We start from the raw sequence: 20,461 nt of genomic DNA, 5'->3' as shown, positions 1-20,461 counted from the left end.
CAAATGTGCTCTGAAATGGGGGGCAGTTTGGGATGGACAATAAATGCTGGTTGCAGCCAGCAACACCCACATCACAGAAATGAATAAAAAATATGCAACAAGAGAAAGAACAAGCAGATTATTTGATCCAGGTGGAAAGTTGTTTGTTTATCTTATTTAGTTAACATGTTAAAGGTTGAAGTGATTTATCCAGTTTCTCTCATGAAGTCAAATTGCTGCATATTTGTTGAAGCTAACAATGAAATAGCAATCGATTACGGGATGTTTTGCTCTTTGTTTCTATTCCCGGAGCCAGCTGGGCATGTTTTAATTTCTATTTGTTTCAGCAGCAACATTTCAAGATCAGACTGATGGGATATTTCAGCACCGACTTCAATTCGTTACGGAATTTATTCTGAGTTGCTGCATAAATGCAGGTGTTTGTGCAAGAACTCAAAAGCTGAAGCATAAAACCGATTTCTTGGAGGACATCCGAAATGCTAATTGATACCTTATTTTGCAACATGATAATTCGCAAGTATATAGAATTCACCAGAAACATCACCCAGAGCAAGATAAAATTTCCCGAGATGACAAAGAGTAAAATGATGGATTTTCTTCGCTTCTCAATTTCAGGATCACTGGGATTCTTCCCATTGCTGTGGCGCCGGAGTCTCCTCCGGGCCCCGCTCGACACCAGAATGTGTCTAACAGTCAGCGCATTGAGCAGAAGGATCAGAAAGAAAGGAACAAACGGAGTTAAAATATAATGTATTGTTTCTACTGCTCCCCATACCCTTGAAAGAAGAAAGGTGTCTAACACGTTACAAAACCAAGGAATGTTAAACAGTAGATATTCACTGGTCAAAATAAAATACCAGAAAGTATTTTTCAATAAGATCAGCACCGTCAAGCTTCCCACAACTATGGTCGCTGTTCTCTCTGTGCAATATTTTGCTTTCAACTTCTGACAACAAATTGCCACAAATCGATCAAAGGTAAAAGCAACTGTGTACCAGACTGAACAGTCAGTTACTGCATAAAGCAGGACGCCGTGTAAATTACATAATTTAATGTTCCGTACAAAAAGGAAGTGTGTGACGTGAGCAATGGGAATCTGTCTGAGTATCACATCAACTATAATAACCAGTAGATCTGCCACTGCCATGGATACCAGGTATCGAGCGACACATTTCGAGAGACCACATCGTCCTTGAGATAGGATCACAATCGTCACTAAGTTCACTGTAAGGGAGTTTGCAAAAGAAAAAGCAGCAGTATTCAATGAGATTTCAGTCTGAAATTAGAATTTTCATGACTACATACACTGAGAGTGTCTTCTTTGTGAGAGTTTCTCCTGTTGGAGACAGGCATTGCAAAAGCAGCAATGGACTGTGAAATAAAGAACCAAACAGGATCAAACTATCCATAATAGATACAGAATTTAAGTTCTTAAAGTAAAAGTACATTTATTAGTGTCACAAGTCGGCTTACATTAACACTGCAATGAAGTTACTGTGAAAAATCCCCGAGTCGCCACACTTCTGCACCTGTTCGGGGACACTGAGGGAGAATTTAGCACGGCCAATGCATCAAACCAGCACGACTTTCAGAATCTGCTGCAAACGTTAAGAAATGTCCTTCCTGAGATGGGGGATTGCTGCTCCATCTTGTAGAAAATAACAAGCTATTGTTTGTAAAAGCAGCAATCACCCAAACTTGGAAAGAACTGAAAGCTGTGTAGAATTGGGCTTTAACTGTAATAGATATCAGGCTGCTGTTGCCTGGGAGGGAGATTTGGGGCGTGGATATTCCTGTGATCACTGCTCACCGATTGTTCGAAGGAAGTGCACAAATGTGGAAACAGTACGGGTTCACAGTCCAGTTCAGCGCTGGGGCATCAAACTCTCCTCCTCCCCACACTCCATTGAGACAGAGCTTGTCCAGGCAACAGCTTTGCCGAGGCAGATTGTTCAGGGGAGATTAAAGTTGGCATTATTGGAAGAAGAACATAGAAATCTCAGCATCCTTGCCAACAGAGCCACATCAGGCAACATCCATGGACAACTTATCCAATTACTGTGTGAAAAATGATAGGGTATTTTGCTACACTTTCAGACTAACTCAGAAACGTGGAGGTGAAACGTGCTACTTCTAGATGCGGTGCCCCGTGTGATGATGCACGCACAAGCCCAGTCCCTTTTCCCAGCACTTCCTGCATTGTGTTGGATGCAATGGTGTTTGCAGTGTTCCTCTAAATGCTTCTTAAGTGTTGTGAAGGGGAGAGGGAGGGGGCCGGGTAAGATGCTGTGTCGGCAAATCCGTGCAAATTCAGTGGTCTCCTTCTGCACGGCAGGGATTTGATGTTCAACTCTTTGTCTGCATATTTATCACAACTCTGTCACATTGCTGCTCTACATCTGAAAATGTGTGCAGAATAAAGACTTGGAAATGCAAATAAAGTCTTGAAAACATAACTGAGCAAATAGCAACATGCAGTTTTACATCAGGCATTGTGTCCAAATGATGTGTTAAACTATCAAAGCTTGCTATGTCCTGGTACAGCAAGCATCAGAATTTTATTCCATGTCCTGACTTGGGAATATACTGCTGTTCCTTCATGGTTTCCGAGTAAAAGTCCGTGGAGTCTGGAATTGCTGGCGTTCCGATATCACAAAATATAGCAGCAGAGAAAAAGCTGCTTCATCTGCACTGTCCCAAGAGCAAGAACGATTGGGCAATAAATGCTGAACACACAGATGCCCACGCCAATTCAGTAAAAGAATGAAACATCAGACAAAGTGAGGAGGTGATCGTGTAACAAACAGAATTAGGCAGATATGTTCCAGTGTGACACATGGAGACAGATACATAGAACACACTGAACATGGCAAATTGCGATTTAGCTCACAAAATCTTAGTCAATCCAACATGTTTACCATAAATACTGGTTATATGGAAGAGCGTACATAACTGTAGGAGATTAAGTGATCAATGATTATTACTTTTACAGAACATTCGTTGTTTTATTGAGAGTTTATCTAATGTCAGCTGAGTCTGTGGGCATCTGGATTAAAATGTGGCCCAGCGGGAACTTTTCCAATAAGTTCATACTTCATGTTTCTTCACCATCAACAGCACGAATTCAGCATATGTTACTTACCAGGACCATCAATGGGCTGAGAGAGTGAAAGGAATTCGGAAGTACAGAGGAGAAATGCCACAGTTAAACATGATGCATGGAGTTAACAGCAACACTTACAGGGAACGCCAAGAGCAGCGATGATGGGATAATATATCTTCTGCACTTCCCAGAGTGTGTATAGCATACGGAAGGTTATTGAGAATTCCCGAAGCATGTTTGGACTTTGGCAGCAGAGAGTGAACCAGTCAGCACTCGAGGTTACTGAGGCATTGTGGAAGGACATTGAAAGAAGCCTCACATTTATGTGGGAGTGGAATCCACAGAGAGGAGTTTCTCTGGGGATTAAAATTACTGACAATGAATAAACAAACGCAATGTTTTCAATATTTCAATTCGAACCCTCTGAGATTTTCAAAAATGCAGCTAAGCAGACACTGGACGGACAGAAAGGGAAAGCGTTCAACAAATAACAACAACCAAAGAACAAAGAATTTACAGGGCAGGAACAGCCCTTTGGCCCTCCAAGCCTGTACCGACCATGCTGCCCGACTGAACTAAAACCCTCTCCCCTTCCGCAGATCATATCCTCTATTCCCATTCCATTCATGGATTTCTCAAGACGCCCCTTAAAACTCACTGTTGTATCTGCTTCCATTCCTTCCCCCAGCAATGGGTTGCAGGCATCCACCACCATCTGTGTCAAAAATCTGCCTCGTATATCTCCTTTAAACCTTGCCCCTGGCACCTTAAACCTCTGCTTCCTCGTAAGTGACTCTTGCACCCAGGGAAAAAGCTTCTTACTGTCCACCTTGTCCATGCCTCACAATCTTGTTGTTCATCCATCAGGACCTCGACACCATGAGTCATTTTGAGGCTGGTTGCGGTGTGTCCGAAGATGACTGATCAGGGCCAATTCGGGTACGGAATGTCCTGGCACATATTGGGCAGATTTGTGTGGGCACTGTAGTTGTTGCGCTGGTGGCTCTGGATTTGTGCAACTGGTGTTTAAGTTGTGCTTCAGCACTGCACCTTGCTTCATAAGCTTGACAGCCTTTGTGGGTGAGGCAGCAGCAGGTAGGGCGGTTTTGTGCCAGTCTTTCCCAGGTGGTCGTGTTTATGTCTAGCGACTTCAGGAGGAATTTAGTGTGTTTTTGTAATGTTTCCTCTGCCCTCCATGCGAGCGTCTTCCAGCAGAGAGTTCCCCGAAAAGGAGCTGCTTGGATATGCGCTCGTCCAGCAAATGGATGATGTTAGCGCGAGTGGGCGGACACGATCACTCCGGACTCAGGGTCAGGTTCAACAGCGGGACAGCTTTATTTTAACGTCGACGGAGGTGCAGTCAGGACAGAGAGACCGAACTGTCCCGAAAGCACTCTAAAGACCCGCCGCAATGGGTTACAGTTATACCTGAACTTCAATACATTGTACAATTCAAATACTAATGTTTTGTTTCCAGTATTCGACTCTGACCATCCTGTTTCAATGTCTTCAAGTATTGTAACGATGTTTTTAAGTGTGTGTTAATGGTTTCTGTCTGATGGGTTTATTAATGGTCTAGAATCTCCGGGGTTTGAACAATGGGTGTTTGACTGATCTCAGGAAGTTTGTGGGGCCAGGGATGCTTCCTTCGTTATGCTAATCCTTAGGTTTCTCCATAGAGGGTTGCTTGATTAGAGCAGAGGTGCTGATTTGGTTGGATGGGGGTGTACTTTTTAATTTCGATCCTGTAGGTGCCACCCTGTCCAGTTCCCTTTGTGTGCGAGCCCTCATTTGCATTCTAAAAGCATGTCCTTCCCTGCGAGTCTGTGTCTGTTCCCTTGTGAGCTTTTGTGGGGAGGCTCTGAGTGCAACTTTACTCTGCTTCCGTATTGTGTCCCAATTTCAGAAAATTTATTGTCCGATAACAATGACATGACCTGCCCACCGGGTCTGTGCTCTCATCAGCCGTGTGTGGACTGATGGTAGACTTGCTCCAGAGAGGACTTCAGTGTCTGGTACTTTGTTTTGCCATCTAATGTGTAATATTCTGCGAAGACAAGTCATGTGGAAATGATTGAGCTGTCTTGCATGCCTTCGATAGACAGTCCACATTTCACAGGCATACAGGAGGGTAGTGAGTACCGCGGTGCTGTAGACCTTCAGTTTTGTTTGTGAGCTGATTCCTCGACGTTCCCATACAGTGGAGCGCAGTCTACCGAAAGCAGAACTTGCCTTTGCTATTCTGCAGTTAACTTCTGTATCAATAGTCACTGCTTGGGAGAGGGTGCTGCTAAGATCAGTGAACTGGTCCACTGCCTGTAGTTTCTGTCCTTTGATTGTGATTATGGGTTCTGTGTACGGTACATGAGGAGCAGGCTGGTGCATGACTTCAGTCTTTTTAATGTTGATGGTGAGTCCAAAGTTGTCACAAGCTGTGGAAAATTTGTCCATACTGACTTGTATCTCTGGCTCTGAGCCAGTAAACAGGGCGCAGTCATCGGCAAAGAGGAAGTGTCTCAGAACAGTCTCCTTCACTTTGGTAATGGCTTGAAGTCTCCTCAGGTTGAAGAGTTTCCCATCCACTCTGTGCTTGAGGCTGATTCCAGCAACACTGTCCTGGAATACATCATTCAGCATGGCAGTAAACATCATGCTGAACAGTCTGGGTGTTTGACACCATTGGTGACTGGGAAAGCCTTCAATGTTTCTCTGCCGTCCAGTGCTCTGGCCATCGTACCATCATGGAACTGGCATTCCATCTGAATGAATCTGGGGGGGCAGCCGAACATTGACATGATCCTCCACAGGCCTTGTCGGCTGACAGTGTCGACTTCTATCAGGTCACCCCTTAACCTCCGTCATTCCTGTGGGAACAAACAAACTTCCTTCAACTTCCATATTCTCATAACTGATGCCCTCCATACCAGACAACATCCTGGTGAATCTTTTCTACACCCTCTCCAAAGCTTCCACATCCTTCTGGTAGTGTGGTGACCAGGATTGAACTCTATATTCCAAGTGCAGCCTCACTAAGGTTCTATAAAGCTGCAACATGACTTGCCAATTTTTAAACTCAGTGCCCCGGCCGATGAAGGCAAGCATGCCGTATGCCTTCTTGACTACCTTCTCCACCTGCATTGCCACTTTCAGTGACCTGTCTACCCAGACACCCAGATCCCTTTGTCTATCAATACTCTGAAGGCTTCTGCCATTTACTGTATATTTCTTATCTGTTTTAGACCTTCCAAAATGCATTACCTCACATTCAGCCCATCAAGCTTGCACTGACAATCCCACTCAGGCCCGAAGCACAAAACCTTGCATATTTACCCTGTTAGGGTCAGGGGCTAAGAGGCAATTCAGTGTGGCCAGCCGACCCAAACCGCACACCTTTGGCCTGTAGGAGAATGTGCAAACTCCACACAGACTGTCAACTGAGACTGAGTCTTTCAATGGAAAACTGCAATGGGTGCAGGAAAGGCATGTGCCGGTTAGGAGGAAGGATGGGAAAGGTAGGATTAGAGAGCCGTGGATTACTAGAGATATAGAAGATCTGGTTAGGAAGAAACGAGAGGCGTATGTCAGGTCTAAGCAGCTGGGAACGGAGAGAGCGTTGGAGGAGTACAGAGTGAGTAGGAGGGATCGCAAAAGGGGAGTTAGGAGGGCAAAAAGGGGGCTTTGGCAGGTGGGATTCAGGAAAATCCAAAGGCGTTTTACTCCTATGTTAGCAACAAAAGTGTGGCTAGGGGTAAAATCGGTCCTCTCAGGGACAGACGAGGGGAATTGTGCTTAGAGGCAGAGGGAATGGGGGAGATCCTGAATGAATACTTTGTGTCGGTATTCACAAAGGAGAGGGGCTTGATGTCTGGTACGGTCATTGAGGGAGCGGTAGACCAATTGAAGGAACTATCGATTACGAGCGAAGAAGTGTTAGGGCTTTTAGGTAGCATTAAAACTGATAAATCTCCGGGGCCCGATGGCATTTATCCTAGGCTGCTTAGGGAGGTGAGAGATGAGATTGCTGGGCCTCTGACGCAAATCTTTGTTCCTTCTTTGGACACAGGTGAGGTCCCAGAGGACTGGAGGATAGTGAACGTGGTACCGTTGTTTAAAAAGGGTAGGAGGGATAGCCCGGGTAACTATAGGCCGGTGAGTTTAACGTCAGTGGTAGGCAAGTTGATGGAGAGGATTCTTAGGGATAGGATATATGAGCACTTAGAGCGTTGCGATCCGATTAAGGATACGCAGCATGGCTTTGTAAAGGGGATGTCTTGCCTTACGAATCTGGTCGAATTTGTTGAGGAGGTGACAAAAACGGTCGACGAAGGGCGAGCCGTTGATGTCGTCTATATGGATTTCAGTAAGGCGTTTGACAAAGTCCCTCATGGTAAGTTGGTAGAAAAGATTAAGGCTCATGGGATATGTGGTCAGGTATCTAGATGGGTTGAGAACTGGCTTGCTAAGAGGAGACAGAGGGTAGTAGTGGAAGGGTCCTTTTCTAGCTGGAGGTCTATCACTAGTGGTGTGCCGCAGGGCTCAGTACTGGGGCCTCTTCTCTTTGTCGTGTATATAAATGATTTGGAAGAGTGGGTAGGTGGTGTGATCAGCAAATTTGCTGATGGCACCAAGATGGCTGGATTGGCGGGCAGTGAGGAACAGTGTCTGGCAATACAACGGGATATTGATAAGCTGGTATATTGGGCAGATACATGGCAAATGGAGTTTAATCCGGATAAATGAGAGGTGATGCATTTTGGCCGGAATAATGTCAGAGGGAGTTACATGATAAAGGGGAAGCCCATAAGGAATATAGAAACGCAGCGAGACCTGGGGTGCAAGTGCACAAGTCTTTGAAGGTGGCAGTACAAGTGGAGAAGGTTGTGTAGAAAGCCTATGGTATGTTAGCCTTTATAGGAAGGGGTATAGAATATAAGAGCTGGAGTCTAATGTTGCAGTTGTACAGAACGTTGGTTAGGCCGCATTTGGAGTACTGTGTCCAGTTCTGGTCGCCTTACTACCGGAAGGATGTGGAGACTCTGGAGAGAGTGCAGAGGAGGTTTACCAGGATGTTGCCTGGTATGGAAGGACTGGGTTATGAGGAAAGATTGAGCAAATTGGGGCTGTTTTCCCTTGAAAGACGGCGACTGAGGGGGGATCTAATAGAGGTATATAAGATTATGAAGGGTATAGATAGAGTAAACAGAGGTAAGCTATTTCCTATGTTACAGACACACAGTACGAGGGGCCATGGGCTTAAGGTGAGGGGGGAGAGGTATCACACAGATATTAGAGGGAGGTTTTTCACACAGAGGGTAGTGGGGGTATGGAATGCTCTGCCAAGTAAGGTGGTGGAGGCAGGCACGCTGGAGTTGTTTAAGAGTAACTTAGACAGGCACATGAGTGGGTTGGAGATGGGAGGATATAGGAGATTGTTTTAAATAAAGTTCATAAACAGTGGGACGACCCTGGTAATGGAAAGGGATATGGGATGATAATAATGTTTTTTCTCTTTTAATTCACAGGTTTTAAGTCGGTCCGCCTTGTTGTCCAACGAGGGGCAGACACGCGATGGGTCGTACTGGGGCTGCTCTTGGTTGTTCGAGATTGGCCTAGTGCTTCATGTCGTTAGTGTGTGCCTAAACTGGACAAGATACTGGGCAAGACGACAGCTCAGTGACTATCACTGATTGCTGTGCAGACACATGGATTTGGGTCGGTGTCTGTGGGAGTTTGCGCATTCTCCCCCTGTTTGCGTGGGTTTTCTCCGGGTGCTCCGGTTTCCTCCCACACCCCAAAGATGTGCTGTTAGGCTGATTTGAAGTAATCCTAAATTAGTTTCCCTCAGTGTGGATTGCCATAAAAACAATAGATAGGGGTCATGGGTGGAGAGGGGGACTGGTAATATTAAAATGGCGGCATGGGCTCGTTGGGCCGAAGGGCCTGTTTCCCGGGCTGTTTCTGTTCTTTGTTCTTTGGAATCTCCGTCCGTGGGAATGACGACGCTCGCTCAAAATCTGGAGACACTCAGAAAACACAATCAAATCAAGTTTATTTATTCGTTTCACAAGTAAGGCTTACGTTAACACTGCAATGAAGCTACTGTGAAATTCCCCCAGTCGCCACACTCCAATCCCTGTTCGGGTACACTGAGGAAGAATTTAGCACGGCCAATGTACCTAACTAACCAGCACGCCGTTCGGACTGTGGGAGGAAACCGGAGCACCCGGAGGAAACCCACGCAGACACGGGGAGAATGTGCAAACTCCACACAGACAGTGACCCGAGCGGGGAATCGAACCCAGGACCCTGGCACTATGAGGCAGCAGTACTAACCACCGTGTCACCAGGCCGTCCAATCAGTAACCCCAGCCCCCTCGCCGGTGGAGTGGTGTGAAACATGCCCCCGAACCCCAGGTCACACATTTAAATATATTAGCATATCATTAGTGAACACTCTCTCCCGATTGGATATTCAGAGTGGCGTCACACTGGCACCATTTACATCTGCTCGACCTTACCGTGAACCTTCACCTTCGTGCCCCTTCACCCCCGAGAAGGGGGCGTTGGGGGGGGGATAGTTTCGGAGGTGAGCACTCAGGCAGCCAGCACCCTCCGTGGTTGGAGGGTCAACCCAAGAGGACTTGGGGGCTCAGATAAGAGCAACTCAGGGCCAGGGACGGGGGTCCCAGCATCACCATTTCGGGCAGAGGGGTTGGCAGGGGTCACCGTGTCAGGGCAATCCTGGCAATAAAGGGGTTGTGAAGGCTTCCCCTGTCCGCCTCCTCCCTGGGATTCTGTCCATATCAGAGCTGAGGACATGGCCAGTCTTCTGAGGGGTTGACCAGATGGTGGAGTGAACTTCAAGAGGCTGAGCACTGCGGGGAGCGGGGGTTGGGGGGTAGAGTTAGCTGGATGGGGTCCCATTGAGAGGCCAGGCGGTCAGGGCAGAGTGGGAGATTCAGGAATGGGCTGTGTCTCCCCTCCCGTGGCCTTGCTCTCAGGGACAGGGTGACTGCAGTGTGATTGGAACCCACGCTCAGGCACTGGTGTGAGGTCAAAGGGCAGGTGCTGCCCAGGAAACCAAAACCTCCTGTCGGGGAGGCCTGCGCGTAACGTGTGGAACGCAGTGGGTCATGGGTCAGCTCTGCACCTCCTGTGACCCGGGAGAAACAGGGTGCCCCCTGGGGGAGCGCCGGACACGCTCATCGCTGGCCTCGCCATTCACCCCGTCCCCCACAAGAGGCCGACACTGGGCTGATCAGCCACCCCGGCCTCCCCCTTCGCCCATGGGTATCCCAGAGTGCGCCATGCAGGCAAACACACAGACACTTACTGGAGGGCAGGAACTGTTAACCCTTCACAAGCCGATATCCCAGGCTGACATTCCCAGGAAGGCTGCCCTCCCCCAGTGAAATGGGTGATGGTGGTGTCTACAATCACAGGCCCCAGTCAAGCTCAGGATGGGGGGCATCAGGGAGGTTCCCCCGTCAGGATACAAACACTGGTCACATGCAGCCTCTCGACTGCCTGCCCACCAGCACCGTGCCAGGTTTCTTTGGCGGGTGGGGTGGGGGGGTTTGGGGGCTGGGGGAATGCGGGTATTTGATATCACTGACACTCTGGTGGATCCACTCACTGCATCCTGCTGGAGTTGACAGTGACCAATGTGGAGATTGTAGAATTCCGACAGTCTAGAAGGAGGCCATTTGGCCCATTGAGCCTGTCCTGACTATCCCACACAGGCCCTATTCCCGCAACCCCGTGTATTTACCCTGCTAATCCCCTGACATTAGGGGCAATTTAGCATGGCCAATCCATCTAACCCGCACACCTTCAGACTGTGGGAGGAAACTGGAACACCCAGAGGAAACCCACGCAGACATGGGGAGAAGGTGCAAACTCCGCACAGACAGTAACCCGAGCCAGGAATCGAACCCAGGTCCCTGGTGCTGTGAGGCAGCAGTGCTAACCACTGTGTCAGCGTGCCGTGAGATGTGGTTATAGTGTCCGGGTGGAGGGTGTTGAAGCACCTACCACTGGGTGCCAGAGGAATCAAGGGATGAGTGTTGGGACTCTAACAGGGACTGATACAGCTCACTGTGGTCCTCCTCACCTTCACAGCGCATGTCCAGAGGATCCTGGAGCCTGTCGTGCTGGCTATTCTATTGGCACAGAGCAGAGACACTGAAGTGCAGTGACACCGGGATGGGATCAGAGCCCTGTGGAGGAGGGAGAGGCTGGATCTGTCACTGTTCAAGGAGCAGCACTGCAGGAGCGTGAGCCTCTGACGATGTGGGTATTCAGACGTTGGTCGTTGTACCTGCAGAGTGCTGTAGAAGGCTGTGCCTGTCCCGGGTGACAGTGGACCATCCCTGGCAGACCCTGCAAGAGCTGACACCCCATGGAATAGGAGTTCACCACAGCCTGTGGCCCTTAAACTCAAAGCCATTCTGAATTTAGAACATAGACCATTCCAGCGCAGTACAGGCCCTTCGGCCCTCGATGTTGCGCCGACCAGTGGAACCAATCTAATGACCCTCTAACCTAAACTATTCCAATGTTATCCATGTGCCTATCCACTGACCATTTGAACACCCTTAAAGTTGGCGAGTTACTGCCGCAGGCAGGGCATTCCACACCCTTACTACCCTCTGAGTAAAGAACCTCCCTCTGACATCCGTCCTATAATTATCACAAACCACACAAGTGGTTCATTCCAGCACAGCACGGCCAAGCTGTGTGACATCTCCCAGCCAGCCACACCCTGTTCAGGAACCAGATCAGAAACTCCAAGGTAAAGTTAACAATACTTTTCACTGTATACTAACACATGGGACAAGAATAAATCAAATCAAAAAAAAGATAAGAAGTGAAGTGAGGGAGAAATGGGCCATTCTGGCAGGTTTTAACTAGTGGAGTACGATCAGGGTTAGTGCTGGGTTTTCACCCTTTTACCATCGATATTAATGCCATCGGTGTTTTTTATTTATTCATCACAAGCAGGCTTACATTAACACTGCAATGAAGTTACTGTGAAGTTCCCCTAGTCGTCACAGTCCAGCTCCTGTTTGGCTCAATGCACCCTGACCAGCACGTCTTTGAGAGGAAACCGGAGCAACCCGGAGGAAACCCACGCAGACACTAGGAGAACATGCAGACTCCACACAGACAGTGAGCCAAGCCGGGAATCAAACCAGGGTCCCTGGCGCTGTGCCAAACACTGTGCCACCGTGCTGCTTACATCATGAAGTTAGACTAGACCGTGTGAAGATAGTATGTTTCACTGCGGGTGTGATTCCACTGAAATACTGGGGAGCTATTATCAAAACAAACTTTATTTAACAACACAGTTTAATTATAACAAGAAGAATTAGCTCAATCTTTTACCCTTCTACTAAGGGTGGAACCCTTAGGAGTATTGACAGGCAGAGAGATCTGGGTGGACATGTCCACTGATCACTGAAAGTAGCAACGCAGGTGGGTAAGATGTCAAGAGAGCAGACGGCATGTCTGCCTTCATCGCTCAGGGCATTGAGAACCTGAGCCAGGCCTCGTTTAGAAAACTGTGTATAATTCTTTTGGCCGCACTCCCGGAAGGATGTGGGTGCTCTGGAGAGGGGACAGAAGAGGTTTCCCAGGATGTTGCCTGGTCTGGAGGGTATTAGCTATGAGGAGAGGTTAGAGAAACTCGATCTGTTCTCACTGGAGCGACAGAGGTTGTGGGGCGACCTGATGGAGGTCTCCAAGACTGGGTGGCGTGGACAGAGTGAATAGTCAGATGCTGTTCCCTAGGGTAGAAAAGCTAAGTTCTAGGGGACATCGGTTTAAGGTGTGTGGGGAAAAGTTCTGAGGAGATGTTACACAGAGGGTGGTGAATGTCTGGATCGGGCTGCCTGGGGAGGGGGTGGGGGCAGGAACGATAGCGGCATTTAAGGGGCAATTAGATGGAGACAAGAACAGGATGGGAATAGAAGGATACGGACTCTGTAAGTGCGTACGGTTTTAGTTTAGGCAGGCATCATGATCCGCACAGGCTTGGAGGGCCGAAGGGCCTGTTCCTGTGCTGTACTTTATCCTTTGTTCTTTTATCAATTGAAATACTTCAACATGATGAGATACAATTCTTTAACTGCGAGCTATTTCTATTAGTTCCAATTTAAGCAATATTCCTCTCATAGACTGAAACTCTCCTTCAAAATCAGTTGGAGAAACAGACAGGTTTAGGTGAATTACTGATTCTCCAGCCTCTTCATCCCTCTGGGCAGAGATACAGAGAGACACATGTCTTCAGACCCTCAGACAGCAGCCTCCAGAGGAAGACCTCTCTTCACACAGCAGAACTCCAGAGAGAGAGAGAAGCACTATCACCCCCACCCCACCCCCACACCAGTCCCCGGAGGGTCTCCCACATCCTTGCAGTCTGCTGTGCTCTCAACAACTTGTGCTACAGAGGGGAGACCAGCTGGGCCTGGAGGAGATGGAAGAGCTTCACATCTCCTTGGCTGAGGAATATGTTGAGGAGGGCTGTGAGGGTGACCGCGCAGAGGAGGAGGTGGAATTAGCCTAGGAAATGGACAGGACCCGACTGGGCCAAAGCGCTAGGAATGGTCTCATTGTGTCTCGCTTCAGGACAAGGAGCGACTCGCTCTCTCACCATGGACACCAACATCTCACCAGTGAGGTGGTGCCAGTAATGTGCTCCCAGGCTGTTGCCTGGTGTCACGGACAGGGCACTGAAGCTATTGGTCAGAACCTGTGGGTGATGAGTTGCATTGAGGACAGAGCGATGCTCCTCTCACCCTCAGCAATGTGTCTCACTCCGGCCTGACAGAGAGCCTCACATGTCCTACCATCGAATGGGCTTATTATAGGATTCAGAAATGTGGATACACAGCGTTTACTCCAGGCCCCACCCACATCAGGGAGCCGGGTGTTCATTATCCATCTCACAGCCGAGGTGGGCAGCACCTCGACAGCCCCTGGCCTTGAGCTCACTGGAGGACAGTATTAGATATAAGAGGGGTTTGCTTTGATGGAGGGAGGGGTGGGTGGGGATCCTGTGGAGAGGGGTGGGTGGTGGGGGGGAGGGGGGGGTGGTGTTCGCTCTTCCATGCCAGCAGCAGCGCCTCCTTGCTGCATCGCTGGTGTGGGCACTGCCACCCTCACACTCCACTGAGATGAGGCACTGGGTCAGCAGAAACAGACAAGGTGGAGGCTCGGTGGGTGAATATTCGATCCAATGGTGACCGATCCACACTGGTGCCGATATTCACCCATTAAGTGCCGACACTTTCTGAATCTTCCACATCCTTCCACTCCATCGAGATCCCTCCCCAGGATCCACCTCCAGCCCAGGTGGAGGGGACTTCCATGCCCTGTTGTGTGAGTTGACCTTGGAGGGTGTCCTGTGGGATGGGGAGGGGAGGGGGGAGGGGAGTGGGGGCTGTGGGGGGGGTGGGGGTGGGGGGGAATGTCCTTGAGGGTGCTTGTGGGTGCGAACCTGCTCTCGGGCAGCACGGATGTTTGACTGCTGCCCTCCCTGGAGGTGTGTGAGTGGCAGGGAGGGGTGGGGTGGGGGGGGTCAGAGAGTTGGATGCCCCTCGTGTCCCCGGCAGGCAGTGGCGGATTAACCATTAGGCTGAGCAGGATTAAGCCTCGGGGTCCGGAGGGAGGGGGTGGGGGGGGCACGGGAGGGGGAAGCAAAAAAAATTGGTTTCCCCCTTTTAAGGGTGAATAAATTTTCATAACTATAGCCCGTGGGTGAATTAATATAACAAATACCTATAAATAGAGAAGCTTCACCCCAAGACTTGTACTACATGCAAATAAATACAAAATAAATGCAACAAAGAGTTTATTGTCACGCTATAACATGTTATACATACTTACGGTGCACATTGAATCAAACACGCTTCGATCTGTTGATTTACACGCTGTCATCAACACTTTTATAAACCAAAACACGGAAGATTTTTAAAGTACAAGTGTAAAGAAAATGAGAAATAAATGAATAAAAGGGCTGGAATTGATTGATATAACTTTATGAGATTATACATGTGGTACATTATATATAGTACAACGATATAAGTTATCTAACGTCACTTTATTCTATTCAATGAAGGGTGGGTCAGGGGGCAGGGGGGAAAGGTCAGGGGGCCTTACTAAAGCTCAGCCGAGGGCTCTGGGTGGGAGTTAATCCAGCAGGAGGGTCCCGGGCTGGACTCCTGCTGATCCTCTTCCCTTCAGGCTCTCAGGGGAGGGAGGGGCAGCTGGAGTCAGACCCCACCATCCCCTGGTGCTGACACTTGTGGGTCCCCACGTCCTCCACCCTGGACACGGACCTCATGACCTGAGCCACGGTGCGGACATCTGCTGCCATGGAGCGCCCGTCCTGCGCCAAGCTCGCCGTCCTTGCGATGCTGGCCTCAGTGCCCTGCAGAGATAGTATCACCCCCTGGGACACCCCCTCACTCCCCTCCCCCAGTCCCTTCACCCCCTGGGACACCCCCTCACTCCCCTCCCCCAGTCCCTTCACCTCCTGGGACACCCCCTCACTCCCCTCCCCCAGTCCCTTCACCTCCTGGGACACCCCCTCATTCCCCTCCCCCAGTCCCTTCACCCCCTGGGACACCCCCTCACTCCCCTCCCCCAGTCCCTTCACCCCCTGGGACATCCCCTCACTCCCCTCCCCCAGTCCCTTCATCCCCTGGGACACCCCCTCACTCCCTTCCCCCAGTCCCATTACCTCCTGGGACACCCTCCTCACTCCCCCTCCCCTCAATTCTGGGCCCTCTCTCCCCTGCACAGTCAGGGTTTACACAGGGACTGGCTCGATAGATTCCTGATGTCTCCCTGAGCCTTCTCCTGAATTTCCTGGAACACCAGGAGTTGCTTCTCTCCAGCGATGTGTCACCAAAACCCCTCCAGCCTGAGCAAGGGAGCCTGGACAGAGATGACGGGAGTGGGGGGAAGGGGGGGAGGTGAGTGGCTGTGCGGACCACCCAGGTTCCAGCATCCAGAGGCACAAGGGGGTGAAGGAGCCCCTTCACTCCGCCAGGAAAAGTGGCAGGATGGCATTGCAGCAACACTCTCCAATATGGACATCAAGCAATGAGACTGTGTGAGTGAGAGAGGGACTGACTGCTGGGCTGAATGTGTCATCAACCTCAGAAACACACGGCACTGAAGCCAAACCCTGTGAGGGTTCTGCTTGAGAAAATGATTGGGGAACGAGCCCCAATTCACAGCCCAGTATGTGGCCAGTGGATGCAGAGACACAAGGGGATTGGGTGTGACTTAATGTGTCAATAAATGTCCCCATTATCCTGAAGCAGAGGGGTGTGTGTGTGTGTGTGTGTGTGTGTGTGTGTGTGTATGAATGAGAGAGAGTGAAGGAGAGAAGGAGGGAGGGAGGAGGAGAGGGAGGGAGGGATCGAGGGGCGGACATATGGATGGATGGGGCCGGACAGCTGCAGCTGTGCCAGATGTGGAGGTCCTGGGGCCAGATGAGGAGGAAGTGATGGAGAACAGCGGTCAGGTGACAAAGTTAAAGTTATCACAGACAAGATGGAGTCAAAGACAGCAGCCGCCTCTCTCTCAGACACTGATGTCACATCAAGATGTAATGTGAGGAAAAGAGAATGAAGGTGTGAAGAGGCACAAAGTTGGTCTGGCTGTTGAAGCATTGCACACTTATTCACCCACAGCTGTGGGGGGTAAACGTCTGCTTTGCCCTTCTGGCTGGACGAGGATGTGGCTTTAAAAATTGTTGTGGGGGTGGCAGGGACGAGGCTGGTGGAGGTGGCGACCATCCTGGCATCTCAGTGGTTTCCTGCTGATGGGATCCTCATTCTGTGTCTCATTCCTGCACAAAATCAGATCAAATCAAATGGTGTCTGACCTCCCTGGCACATCTCTCCATGAGCCTCACACCTCTGGGACATTCCTGGCCTCTTCCTCAGAATCCTCACCATCATCCTCAGTGTCTGAGTGTGTCTCCTCTATGTCTTCACCTGGGACTTCCTCTCCTCATTACAAAGCCCCGTTTTGAAATGTACATCCCTCAATTCACCCTCAGACACTGTTAGCCTGCCCTCTGTTAAGCTGCAGCTCTCCCTCTGAGTGTGGACCTTCCCTTTGTGGCATAACTGTCCCCCCTTAGACATTCAGGACCCGTTATCTGACAGGACGCTCCCGTCCTATCGGCCAGACAACGTCTGCATTCTGACTCCTTTACCCCCAAACCACCCACCAATCAGTTTATTGCCCTTCCCCACTCACAATACATTGTCTAAACGCACTTTAGCAAGGCCTTTGACAAGGTCCCGCATGGTGGGTTGCTGCAGAAGGTAAAATCTCACAGGGTCCAGGGGAAGGTAGCCAATTGGATCCAAAATTGGATTGAGACAGAAGACAGCAGGTGGTTGTTGAGGTTGTTTTTGAAACTGGAGACCCGTGACCAGCGGTGTGCCTCAGGGATTGGTGCTGGGACCACTGCTATTTGTCATTTATATGAATGATTTGGATGAGAATTTAGGAGACATGGTTAGTAAGTTTGCAGATGACACCAAGCTTAGTGGAATAGTGGACAGTAAATAAGGCTATCCAGGATTCCAACGGGATCTTAATAAATTGGTGGGTACAATTTTGTCTTTTAAAAAGCATTTAGATAGTTATACGGGTAAGTTTGGTATCGAGGGACATGGCCAAACGGGGGCATTTAGAACTAGCTTAATAGTAAAAGTTGGGACAGCATGAAGAAGTTGGGCCAAAGGGCCTGCTTCCATGCTGTAAACCTTTATGACTCTTACCAACAAGAACAAGTCCATGTCAGTGAACATTCTCCTCACCCCTCCCTCTTTGCCTCAGAGACCCCCACCCACCACTTATCCAAACTGACCACTTCACCTGGTGCTGCTCAGCTTTACCCTAAGCCGAGCAGCATGAGTTTGTTGTTTGCTGCTGACCTCACCTTGATGGTCAGACTTATTGTGGGAAATTTGTAATTTAGTGAATGTGCATGAGATTCAGAAGTACGGAAATGATTTTCCCATCAGCAGACACTGTGAGTACCGTTTGCCACTGAACTGCCGCTAATGTAATCCAATAAACGCATCCCGCCATCAGGAAAGGGAGATTTCAGTTCCTGTCCGATTAAGTCACCCTGTCAGCCAAATTCCCTTTCCTGATGGTCCAAATAAATTCAAACCAATATTGTGCTATTGAGCAAACATTCTTAATCTCAGGGATTCACTTCTTTTCATCATTGAATAATCGCACAATTGTAATAAAGGGATATTTAAACACACTCATCAACTGCTCTCTGAACTTAGCCTGAACCACCACGTAAATATAAGTGTTTGTGCAGCAGCTCAGGAGCTGCAGCATGAAGCCAAATTCCTGAACAATTGCATGCATGTATACGGATCGATATTGCAACAACCACATGCGGTACCATATGGAATATACCATAAATGTTGCCCATAACAGGATGAAATTTGCTGAGAGACTAAAGAGCAAAATGATGGATTTCCTTCGCTTCTCCATCTCTGGATCTCCGGGACTCTCCCCAATGCTGTGATTTCGCAGTCTCTTGCGAGCTCTGTTGCTCACTAAAATGTGCTTCACAGTGAAAAGGTTGAACAGCAGAATCAGGACAAATGGTACAAATGGGGTCAGAATGTGGTGGAGGAACTCGATCGAAACCCAGACGTGAGAAAACCGAACAGACTCCGATACAAAACAAAAGAAGGGAGAGTTGAACAGCAAATACCGACCGGTGTATATAAAATACCACATCGTGTTCTTTAAACAGCTCAGCACACTCACGGTTCCCAGGGCCACAGCTGCCATTTTCTCGGTACAATATTTCTTTCTCAGATTCTCACCACAAATAGCCACAAATCGATCAAAGGTGAACGCGACAGTGAACCAGACGGAACAGTCAGTGGCTGCATGAAGCAGCACACCGTGGATATTACACACTGGGACATCGTCCAGGAAAGTAAACTGTTCCCAAAAAACAATTGGAATCTGTCTCAATACCACATCCAAGATGATGACCAGGAGATCTGCCGTCGCCATGGCCACGAGGTAACGCGTTACACATTTGGAGAGACCGCACTTCCCCTGAGTTAGGACCACGATCATCACTGAGTTCACTGTGTGGATTGGGAATAAATAGGAAAATTGTCCATCATTATGCAAGCAAGCCTATCAGATTCATTCAGGACATTGAGGTTTTGAAATGTATTTTTGGTTGGGTAAAATAGTTGGGTGTTAAGGAGTGATTTTTCAAATGGTGAAGTGAGGTTGAGCAGTAGAGAGGTGCAGGGAGGGAAGTCCACAGCTCGATGGTCTGGACACTCACAGTTTGATTCAAGTGTTGCTTCCTGTCACGGTTGAGGTGTGACAGAAACTATCTGTACAGATATTTATTCATCAGCTGGGATACTTTATAAAGGCAATTTTTTCAGTTCTTTTCAAAATGGACATTAGCCAACCTGAAAAAAGAATCTGCAGCTGGTCACCTGATGCCTTGCCTGAGTTTCAACATAACGATGGCTACACGGACACTCAGCCTGATCCAAGCACCTTCAAACATAGACAATTCTTCACAGGTCGCAATCTCCCAGAATGGTGCAAATGGCCACATCATTAGTGACTCCAACCGGTTTGGAAAAGAGAGCCTGTTTACTGACTCGTGACCAGTGTCTCCGACAGCAAAGAACTCCTGACTCAATTAAACCTCAAGATTCCAGTCACCCTGCGTCCAATATTGAGCAGCTACATCAAATGACCACCTCTGAAAGATGCTGTTGTGTTGTTTGTTGGAACTGAATTCCAGCAATTCCTGTCTCATCTGGAATATGAGCAGAACTCCAGGCAATGGCCTGTGCTGTCTATCACCAAGCTGGTGGCAGCAGAGGGAACTCCAACCCTTTTCAAACCTGCTGACTGCTGGAATATTGGAACTCAGACCTACAGACTTACTCATTCTATGTACCTTCTTCCGTCATGGAGATTGGAAGACAAAGAATTCAACAACCAGTCAACCTCCCCTCAGAAGGAACATTCCTATTGACTCACGATTCCCGACTCTGGACACGTACAAAACCCGTCCTTGTATTTCACTCTGGCTGTGTCCTGAACCCGCTTTCTCTTTCCCGATCCCCCATTGATTGTGTGAGTGTAAGAAGAGGTGAATGTTGTGAAACCTCTCCCTCGTATGTTTGTGGAAAATTAAACCATGCTTTATATTTTAATCTCAGCTGGAGTTTTCTGTGCAAGTGGTGAGCAGAGGAATGTTTCCAAATTTGTGATTGCAACTGAAGTCAACAGCTTCAGTCTTCTCAAAAC

General features: G+C 48.8%; 1 protein-coding gene across 1 annotated transcript; it reads right to left on the bottom strand.

Moving 5' to 3' along the window:
• Nucleotides 1-322: 322 nt before the first annotated feature.
• LOC145360930 (putative G-protein coupled receptor 139) lies at nucleotides 323-19,252 on the bottom strand. Its single transcript, XM_080216436.1, has 6 exons — nucleotides 19,148-19,252; nucleotides 15,390-15,536; nucleotides 13,758-13,856; nucleotides 11,138-11,265; nucleotides 3,242-3,345; nucleotides 323-1,224 (listed from the first exon to the last, which is right to left on the bottom strand). The coding sequence occupies exons 1-6, from the start codon at nucleotides 19,250-19,252 to the stop codon at nucleotides 323-325; spliced, it is 1,485 nt and encodes a 494-aa protein (XP_080072562.1).
• Between the last annotated feature and the right edge of the window lie 1,209 nt (nucleotides 19,253-20,461).

Source organism: Carcharhinus amblyrhynchos, chromosome 33, assembly GCF_965287045.1.
Source record: "Carcharhinus amblyrhynchos chromosome 33, sCarAmb.v2.hapA, whole genome shotgun sequence".
Taxonomy (NCBI): domain Eukaryota; kingdom Metazoa; phylum Chordata; class Chondrichthyes; order Carcharhiniformes; family Carcharhinidae; genus Carcharhinus; species Carcharhinus amblyrhynchos.
The sequence above is the reverse complement of the archived record's forward strand: the minus strand, read 5'-3'. Positions and strand labels throughout refer to the sequence as shown.

What these genes read in the sequence shown, in the direction of transcription:
- LOC145360930 (XM_080216436.1), bottom strand. Translation starts at nt 19,252, where the DNA reads ATGATCGTGGTCCTAACTCAGGGGAAGTGCGGTCTCTCCAAATGTGTA. An exon ending in GTGAGATGTTGGTGTCCATG is followed by an intron (nt 11,266 to 13,757) that starts GTGAGAGAGCGA and finishes CTGTGCCAATAG; the next exon opens with AATAGCCAGCACGACAGGCT. An exon ending in GATTCCTCTGGCACCCAGTG is followed by an intron (nt 3,346 to 11,137) that starts GTAGGTGCTTCA and finishes CTGCTGCCAAAG; the next exon opens with TCCAAACATGCTTCGGGAAT.